Genomic DNA, 10,534 nt, shown 5'->3' on the forward strand with positions numbered 1-10,534 from the left:
TTTCGAGATATCTAACCTATCAGGTTATTTCATATGCACTAGCACCGCCAATCAGTTGAAATCCAAACTAAACTGACCTCCATCACAATGGTTTTTCAGCAGACAGCAGATTTTTTATTTATGGGTTACTTTATATTTCCGTGTGATGGTTTGGCAACGGTTGGAGCGGGTCGCCAAATTTGCCAACTCGCTATTCACCGAAGGTTGCGTTTACATTTCCCAAACCCGTTTACCAACGACCGGTGCGAGTTCGCGTCATGATAGAGGTTGCTATTTTGGCTTTATTTACGCACTGGTGGGGATCGTCTAATGCAGTGGCTCATAGTTGATGAATTTATCAATACGCGCACATATGGTCCAATGCACCGAGTTCATCATTGACGTTTGAGACGGGCGCTGTTTACTAAGAATGAATACTTTTTCATTCATCGAGTTCATGCAAGTGTTCATTTTTAGTAAACAGCGCCCGTCTCAAACGTCATTGTGTTCATTCGGTGCATTGGACCATAATTCATCAGCGTTTAATAAATAGTTATTTGTATCAAATCACCAAAATGGCGGTGGTGCGAAGAACGCGAAAGTTAGTAGTTCTTCTGTTAGTTAGATCCCGAGCAAATCTTTTGTAGATTGTTGAAGGTAATAGCGTTTTTTTTTTTCATTATTTTATTTATAAAGCTGTTTAATTATTTGTTCCAGAAAAGGCTGTGTAAAATCCGGCACATTACTATTGTGGGTATTTGGAATAAAAACTACGCACGTTAGACTTTGAAAAAGGTAATTTCTAGAATCCATTTTGTACACCAATGATATTATTTGCAACATTTTTTTATTCTAGGCTCTGAAATTTACAATCATAAAAAGGTCTTTGAGGAAACAAAACTGCGTTTTGCTTACAATCGAAGCGATCTTCCACTTGATACTGTCCGAGGAACTCTTACAATTCTTTGGCAACCAAAAGTGTCTCCTATAGGTCCTGCGCATTATCGGATTGAAGCTCCCTACCATTTGATGCCGTCCGGAGGAAATGCTGCTGTCGCTGTTACAGCACCGATGGACAGGGGCTAGCCGTCCGCTCATGCATCCTATAGGAACCGATCTGTATTGCTGTCACCTGCTGCTAATTCTACGATTTTTATTACTATCTATCGATAAGCTCCAACAGCAACAGAAAACGATAGACATCACAGCACCTATAGCAGAACAGATAAGTTCTGATGGATGGATGAGCGTGCAGATGGCATCTTCCTCTGCTCATCGACGATATAACAGTAACAGCGGCAGTTTCCCCGAACATCATTAAATGATAGGTCTGTAGATCCCGCTCCGTTTATTAGCAGGATCCATTTTCGGTTGGAGCTTGTTGGAAGGAAAACGCAGCAAATAGACTTAGTTTTAGAAAAAGATCCTACAATACATCACAGCTCTAAATATTTATAGGAAAACATTTTGTGGCTGTAAAAATGAAACTATTTGAAAATAAACATTCCTCCGTATTATTTAATTGTTTATTTATTTTGATTTGAAATGCCAAACAAGATTGAAACGTTTCAACTGGTCCAATAGCTATTATTAATGGCTGCACTTAAAATACATTAGAATGAACTAATAATTGATATCTAGGAACTTTTTTCAAATGGGCGTAATTGATTCTGACCTTGATTTTTGGAATGACGATTGTGCTCTTAATTCAAACTATTTTAGTCAACTTATGTACTCAACAGAAAGAATAGATTGCGATCTATCAGGTAGTAACGTCAGTTGCACGAAATATGCTGAATAGAGAGAGTAGGAGTCATTTCAAATTTCAAGGTCAAATACAGTTACGCCTATTTGAAAAAAGTTCCTAGATATATAGGATGCATTAATAATTTTTGTAAGTGCTGCACATAAAATATAAGAGGATACAGAGTATCCCATTCTATGTGCAATATTAATAGAATATATATGCGAAGCTTGATTGCAAAAATATATGTGCGTTGCACATATATTTTAGATGGGAAATCAGCTCAGTGTAAAACATAGCACTTTTTCGTTTTCAATTTAATGGGCCAAACACAATTGATACGTTTGCGTGCGTTTTGACAGTTTTCCCATGGGAAAACTGTCAAAACGCACGCAAACGTATCCATTGTGTTTGACCCATAAGGAATTAGTTCAAGACAAAATTTTCAAAACGACTTATCTGCTTTTGTAAACAAAGATTCAAATGACGATTTGACGAATCTGATAGCTCTCCCACGCAAACCAACACCACCAGTAGGTAGGTGAAGGTTTCCGCTACCTGTTGATGGTGTTGGTTTGTGTGGGAGAGCTATCAGATTCGTCAAATCGTCGTTTGATTCTTTGTTTACAAAAGCAGATAAGTCGTTTTGAAAATTTTGTCTTGAGTTCATTCATTTATTGTGTATCCGGAATAAATTTATACCGCTTTTTATACCGAAGTTGGATTTTTCTCCAGATACAGGCAACTTTCCCAACTTCGGAAGTAGTGCGCTGGATTCCCCTAAAGATGCGCTAAACAACGCATCCATTAGTTTGACAGATAAAACTTCGGAAGAAAGTTCGGTTCGGAAGTCCGGACTTCCGAATTCTAAGTTGGTGCTACGCCGACAATATTTATTTTACATCTGAATAGATGTGCCCCAAGCACGCCAAGTCGTTCTGTACCTGGTCAGCTCACCTCGCCTGCTGCGCTCTACGCCTTCTTGTACCTGCCGGTTCGGAAGCGAACCCCATCTTTGCAGGGTTAGTGTACGGCATTCTTGCAACATGCCTTGCCCATCGTACCCTTCCAGCTTTTGCTCCCTTCTGGATACTGGGTTCGCCGTAGAGTTGAGCGAGCTCGCGATTCATCCTTCAGCGCCACATACCGTCTTCTTGCACACCGCTAAAGATGGTCCTAAGCAACCGTCTCTCAAATACTCTGAGTGCTTGCAAGTCGTCTTCGAGCATGGTCTAAGTTTCTTGTCCGTAGGGGAGTACCTGCCCAAGTAACCACCAAGCATTAATTGATGCATGTAATCAATCACAGATCAGCATATTAAATGCTAATTGCATTAGATTAGTTTTAACGATGTAATGATACATTTATTCATCAACTGTCAAGCAACGATACACTAGTTCAGCATTACGAATGCAGCGATGCATTACTTATGTTTTAATTCAGCATGTCAAAGTAATGAAGCATTATTTCGGTCGTAAAAGGGCCTTTTTCCACTTTAAGTCAACTTTAATGGCTGTATTATTTGCAAGCATATATAGCTCCATGGTTACTTGGGTGTCTTATGAGCGTTTTGTACTTGACTCATTTGTTTCTTCGGTAACTCGACTTCCAAAGCGTCTACAAGAAAAATTTATGACGCTCCGAAGATTAATTGTTCAAGCCATATGCTAAAAATTAATGTTTCTCCCAACACTACCTATTATAGTTAGAGAGCAATACCGTTTTGCCTTTCTCGTACGACAAAGTTGTACCGAAAGGCTTTCATTTCAAGCGAAAATTTTATGGCTCATAGACCCATAGTGTTATATACCAATCGACTCAGCTCGACAAACTGAACTGAAATCTGTCCGTCCGCACGTGTGTGTGTGTATGTATATGTGTGTACGTGGGTGCACAAAAGATGAAACAAATTGATTTTAATTGAGGAACAGATAGAAGCATGTACCACAAAACCTTCTCAGAAAAGCAAAAACGTAAAAATTTGAAGGGATTTCAAAAATTTCTTTAGTGGAAGCTAGATAACAAATGTGAGCATGTTTTGAGATACTATGAGACCATTACATACATGCATATAGTATGTGAGCGTATGTGTGTAAATTCCAAAACTTACTACCATATAAATCTCGCTCATTTTTAAGGTATTAAACATCATTAGTTTTACAAAATTAGGCAGCCATAAGGCAAAATATTGAACGCTATTGAGTTTCGTTCAGATCAACGACTGATTAAGTTAATTTGTATTAATTAATATCAAGGTCTTTGGAAATTACGAGTATACATGCTGCCAGCGTTACGATAGTATCTAACCAACCATGTTACCACATGTTACAATAGCTATTCAATCCGACGAGCGCCTGATAGATAGGCAACCTGACGTACAGTGCGGAAACACTCGTTTTGTTGTCACTCAACCCATGGAATCCGCCTTTTGGTAGGCAATTAGTTTGTCATTTACACTTTCAATCGCCGTAGTTTTATCTCGTTTTGAATACTGGAGTCTGAAAATATTTCCTTTTAATTAAGGAAGGGTTAAAATCTCACTGTAGGTGGATTAATCTTGGTTTTTTCATCATGTCAAAGTAATGAAGCATTATTTCGATCGTAAACTTTTTCCACTTTAAGTCAACTCTAATGGCTGAATTATTTGCAAGCATATATAGCTCCATGGTTACTATTTTCACTTTTAAAAATGATTGCTAATGTTGGCACCCAAACATGGTCGGTTTCCGGCACCCCGGGAATATCAAGACAAATCAAAGTTAATTGCTTAATTTCAGGTTATTAGCAACGTTGTGATCGAAAATGAAAATTTTTGAAAGCAAGGTGTGGCTAGATTAAATATGTAAAATGTAATTAATTTCATTGCCATATACGTAATGATTCTTGATATTTTCAGCTATAACGCAGTTTATAACAGCTATAACAGTTTACATTTTTCGTTAATAATGTTTATTTTTGGGTGCCGATAACCGACCACGTTTTTATAAACGGCATATAATCAACATTCAACAAAACTATTATTTTAAAATTTCTGAAAGATAAAATAAATCTAATTTCTTCAGCAGTTATTAGCTAATGCCTATAGGCTTTTATTGGTATGTAAATATCACCAATTTGTTCAATTGGTCGAAAGTTATGAACCAAGAACTAAAGGGTGCCTACAACCTACCACCTTCCCCTATATTATTTGAATATATTTGTTTCGTACATCATACGCATGGAACTGCCTGGATATGGTGGTTTGTTATCAATTCTGTATCAAGCGTAGTTGATCTGGTCGAGGATCTGGTAGGCGCATTGGTCTGAAATCCAGAGCAATTTGGAGAACCGTTTGCTATCGATTTTGTATTAAGCGTAGTTGATTTGGTAGCCGCTTTATTCCGAATTTCAGAACAATTTGAACAACCTAGAATATCTGATTTGGACATACCGTGGACCCCCCGATAATTAATCATTTATAACAGGTTTTTTTTTAATTTGAACTTCTGGTTAATCTATGAGCATCTCTCTTTGCTGTTTTGTTTCGATTCTGCGTTCCGTTGCACGGTGTACCATTTTCCTTCCCCTAAACCACGTGGTAAATGATGTTAAGGCACTTTTTAATTTGATTGATCTTCAAGACAACGGGGTTCAAATTGAAGTGTTCAAATTAGAAAGAACCTGTTTAAAAATACTAGAGCCTAAGCACGAGAGATAGGGATAGAAAATGTGAACACTATACACATACTCTAATCCCCCGCATGCTTACTATTTACGCTATAGACGAATCCAAGTAAAAATAAGAAGAAGACACACGACGGTGTTAACTTTGACAGATCCTACAGCACAGCATAGGGAGATCATTTTAAAATGCTTATAATAAATTCGGAAAATTTGATATGCAAAGAATGTTTAGGCCAAACCCCTAATCAGTCATAAAAAACCCCCCTGCCAATAATACAACAAAACCTGTCAAAGCCGTCATTCCCCCTATGAAATTTATTTCTGTTTGACACAGTTTCAAAAAATGTTACGTTAGAATATTTTTGATTAATTTTAAAAATCAAGAATAAATAAAAAATCACCACTTCTCGTAACCTTCAGTGCCGCCCATAAACGGCTCAGATGTCTATTCCTATGAAAATGTCAAAAACGTCAAAGTCCCTTATCGATGATGCATCGCGGAGGTGCATCGCTGAAAAATAGAACCCCGCAGAACACTTTCTCAACGTAAACAGATTCTATGAGACAAGGAAATTTAAGTTGGAAATACCGCGACTAACTTAATTAATGTTAGATTTGAATGTTTATACATAGCAGCGAACGCTGGTTATAGTGAATGTGATAAAGTGATAATAACTTCACAAAACGAAAGTGCGATTCTTCAAAATTTGTCAACATATAAAATGGTCGATCCAAATTTCATTGAAATAAATGAAATCAAAGGATTTGTTACTTTCTTGCAGAGTGTAAGTATAAATAAATAAGTGCATTGTTAAAACGTTCATGTAGGTAGGTACAAAAAAGAACAAAGCTGCAAATTGCTTGGAAAATTGTTCCGTTCAATTGAAGCTTCTCCAAACCTGATATCTCTAGGTGGACAAGGTCAAGGGAAAGCAATTTAACTTCTCTATTTAGTAAGAGATATTTCAAAAAGAATTCCTTAAATAAAGTTTTAGTTCATTAGATAGATTTTACGTAATATCGATAAAAATTAACTCATTCTAATTGGTAATTTTGTTACAGCATCATGCTATCCAGTGGAAAGTTATTTCCATCCCAATATTGATACAAACCTTTGTTGCTATACCTCTATACTGCCGTGAATCGCATATTTGTCCCATCTTTGCTGGGTTTCCTATTCATATGGGACAAATATGCGATTCACGGCAGTATAATAGAGTTGATAAACTTAAGGGTCCTTTTATAAACGTGAATATATTTTTCTTTTTTGATTGAATCGAATCGATAATAGAAATTAATGGTCGTTCGATCTATATCGTCACCATAAACTACCCTTTGCTCGCTTCAAAAAGCTAGTTACAGCTAACTATTTGTTTCTGTACCAACTCTTTATGCCTGTCGTATCCAAACGAAAATATCAAATCCATATTTTCGTCTGTATACTACTTTACAAACGTAATCTATGCTTTTATAAGCATTTCAACAACATTATAGAGTAGTAGATTTAACCGAAATTGTGCATCCTTTTTTACCTGAAAAGAATTGTCTTGTCACTTGTTAACTATATCCATCAGTCGTTTATAATTGTGTAGTAATTGTAAATATTGTCTTTTAAATAACTAAGAAACACAAATTTTATTACGAATTCTATTATACCAACATTAAACTGCCTGTAATCGCATAGCTGTCCCATGTGAGTAGGAACCCCTGCAAAGACGGAAAATTTATGTGCTTCCAGGCCATAACCTTCGCTATCGGTCGTCTATTAGAAAAAAATGGAAAATGGATACCTATAAATCATGAATAAATTTGGAATTATAAATTAGTTCAATTTGTTTGTAACATTATGGTATCCTTATCCTTTTTCTTAGCTTAGTAATATTAACAAGGTAGTAAAAAATAAATTAATATTCCCGCTCTCACTTTTCAGATTGACTGGTATGACCCATGGCTTATCGGATTGATAGCGTTCCATGTCGGCATAACGTCGACGGCATTGCTGACTCGGAATTGTGGCAATTTTCAAGTCTTCCTGTTCTTCGTTTTGTGTAAGTGAATTCTATCGAAAATTGAAAGTTCAGCATTGATTAAAAAACATGTAATTTGTTGTTGTTTATCCACAGTATTGATGGTTTATTTTTCTGAAAGTATCAATGAATACGCTTCCGTGAATTGGAGGATTTTTTCAAAGCAACAGTATTTCGACGACAAAGGCCTATTTATATCGATAGTATTTTCTGTGCCGATTTTGCTCAATTGCATGCTGATGGTGGTACGTATGGTCAAACATCGAACTCTTACTAAGACTCGATGCCCAAATAGCGGGTTTAAACTTGCAGACACGCAGTTTATCAATCATATCATACAACAGTGGTGAAATAAATGCGGATTATTTCAAGTAGACTTTATCTTACAGGGAAGTTGGTTGTATCAATCCACTCAACTGATGGCACGTCTCAAAACGGCTCAACTGCGACAACAAATACGCCAATCGAATAGTCGCCAAAGGATAAAAGCAGACAAAGAAGAATGAAAGAACATTTACCGGCCCTTTTCGATATAAAAAGCGAACAAAATAAACCCAAGTCGTATATGTTAGACTGTTTTAACACTTGAAACAATTAGTGTAATATAACGTAATAGCAAATCATGGACATAGTATCAAATACTAGGAATTGTATCCAAATTCAATCCCAACATCTCATGAATAAACCACTACTTACATCATCACAAAGAAAACTGGTGATTATGTGCCTACGAATGTTGTGAAGTTTCAAATTTTTGGCATTAAGTTTCAAAGTGAGCGGAGTCAAATTGTCAACGTGAAGCGACGGAACTATGTGTCATAAAGAATATTGCAAAAAATGTCATTGTGGTAGGAGAAATAATTTGATGTTAAATATACGTTCGGCTTGCAAATATCTTATTTTTTTATGAAGAGAAATTTGATTTACTACCACAGACACATTACCGCCATTGTTCATAAAAAATGTAAATCTTTAGTAGTTTAAACGGTCATAAAAAAAGCATTGATCTTAATAGATTACAGAATAAACACAATAAAAATTGTTTTGATATCCATGAGAGATTGTAGCTGATTATAGTTCATCGCGAAGTAAACCATAAATCTGAATGTAAAGAATCAGATGGATTACATTTAGAGGTCGTATTTTGCAATTTTAACATCAGTATCACTAGTATGTATACCTAGTGAAATTCTGCCCCCGAACGCGAGTTAAGTTTTTGTCGCTTTGATTAATATTCCAAACCGATCACTTATCAGCTATTCAGAATTAGACGACAAGCTTTATAGTCTATTCAGTTTACGAACATTTACGAGGTATTTGATAAATGACAATAGGAAATTAAATTGAGTGAACTTTGACATCAAGAAAATCTTCATCATGTCAAATACCTCGTAATCGTTATCGTAATCTAATAGGCTTTTTCCATATGATAATAAGTAACTTGATGTTAGTGTTATTAAATGTCATGGAAAATCATTTGTATAATTTACAAAAAACTTTTTTTCAGAAACTGTCATTTGTTGTTTGTTAAACAGGACATTGCCGGAACTTTTTAATCTGAGATGTGAGAACCAGAGCCAGCCATTTATTATAATAAATATCATGATAAAGAGTAACTTTAATGCCAATCCACATACACTCAAACTTTTCTTTCTTCGATATTTATTATAATAACTGGCGATATATGAATATGCTAATAAACTTGGAATGGAGGGAATCGATTTGTGTCAAGCCGATGTGATAGTGTTCTACCTATATTATGCTTAGATTGCGGGCTTGAAACATTTGGGACTCAATTCAATTGTCGATCTTGTTGGCCGTATTCTACGAGTGGACTTACGTATGGATGCTCTCAATTGAATTCAAATGAAAACGACTAGGTTTACGTTATTTTACTTGGAGAATAAACCCATCGAAATTACAAGCTATAACTCCGTAGTTTCAACGTAAAGTTAGCGCAATTTTTCAAACTTCCAGCTTCAAATATTTTGTAATTCGAATATCAATCATAATATGATGCCGTAATAACGATAAAAATACCTAATGACGTTATTATTTGAGTTTAATTGCATATATATGAATGTGAAAAACTATTCTAACGTATAACAAATTGAAACACTCAAAGCTCGTAAAACGTAGCTCGCTGAGGTTGGAGTCGGATCAGGATTTAATAATTGAATGTACTGATATATCAGCTATAGCAGCGATTGGATTCACCTCATGAATAATAAAATACGGAATTTATGACGAAATTGTATCAACTCCATATTAAATAAAACTTCATGGCAGATCTTAGGTTGGATTTCCCAAAAGAGCAAGAGAACCACAAAATCACATAATGAATGGCTTCGAGTATTTTAGAGATATCTTACGTTTGCTGCCATGAAACTTAATCAATGGCCGTAATTTTCCAAGTCAATCAATTATTAAAAATATGCGGTAACAATAATCAGCACATATTAAGATCGGTATACCTCATACTTAATTGCTAAAATATTTTGTTTGTGCTTAATGTGATTGTTTTGATATTGATATAATCTAAATTGCTGTTATCGAATATACAACAGACACACAGTGTGATGTAGGTTAATAGCATACAGGTGACTTGAAATAAACGCTTGGATTTATCACAAACTTTTGTTCTATTTCTAATCAATACCATCAATACTTATCCGATAAAGCACAGTCAGGGATTGCAGATTTCGCTCTTAATGAATCACCCACTTTGAGCCTGGTTACAGCGGTTACAGTATGGCGAAATGCATCTAAGGTTCGATTCCTCAAAATTAAGCACCTTCATCGCAAGCTGATACCTTCCTACATAACCGGTAATAGTTTTTCACGAAAAGTTCATAATTTAGAAAAACCTTCGTAAGGTAACTTGCACTACAAATTTCTGGCGGTTAACTCTATGCTGGCTATGCGATAGCGCCTGGATGTTGCAGTGGTGGATAGGAAACCAGCCACTGTTATACATTTATTTATTCAGACTAAGGCCGAAGTGGCCTGTGCGGTATATAAGAGGATTATATCGAGTCGCATTATCTCTTATATTGTTCGTAATGATTGGTTTTCCAGGCGGCTTATTGGGCCTGCACAAACCTCCTGTCTCGTCGGAGGG

General features: G+C 35.9%; 1 protein-coding gene and 1 long non-coding RNA gene across 2 annotated transcripts; both read left to right on the forward strand.

The window, feature by feature from the left end:
- The first annotated feature begins 505 nt into the window (after positions 1-505).
- LOC134215777 (uncharacterized) lies at positions 506-1,501 on the forward strand. The gene is made up of 3 exons (XR_009980303.1): positions 506-636; positions 697-774; positions 836-1,501. It is a non-coding gene; the product is annotated as an uncharacterized LOC134215777 (long non-coding RNA).
- A 4,353-nt stretch (positions 1,502-5,854) lies between these two features.
- On the forward strand, positions 5,855-10,047 carry LOC134211518 (transmembrane protein 18). Its single transcript, XM_062688433.1, has 4 exons — positions 5,855-6,171; positions 7,317-7,434; positions 7,510-7,658; positions 7,803-10,047. The coding sequence occupies exons 1-4, from the start codon at positions 6,109-6,111 to the stop codon at positions 7,917-7,919; spliced, it is 447 nt and encodes a 148-aa protein (XP_062544417.1). The 5' UTR covers positions 5,855-6,108; the 3' UTR covers positions 7,920-10,047.
- The last annotated feature ends 487 nt before the right edge of the window (positions 10,048-10,534 follow it).

This window comes from Armigeres subalbatus, chromosome 2, assembly GCF_024139115.2.
Source record: "Armigeres subalbatus isolate Guangzhou_Male chromosome 2, GZ_Asu_2, whole genome shotgun sequence".
NCBI classification, from domain to species: domain Eukaryota; kingdom Metazoa; phylum Arthropoda; class Insecta; order Diptera; family Culicidae; genus Armigeres; species Armigeres subalbatus.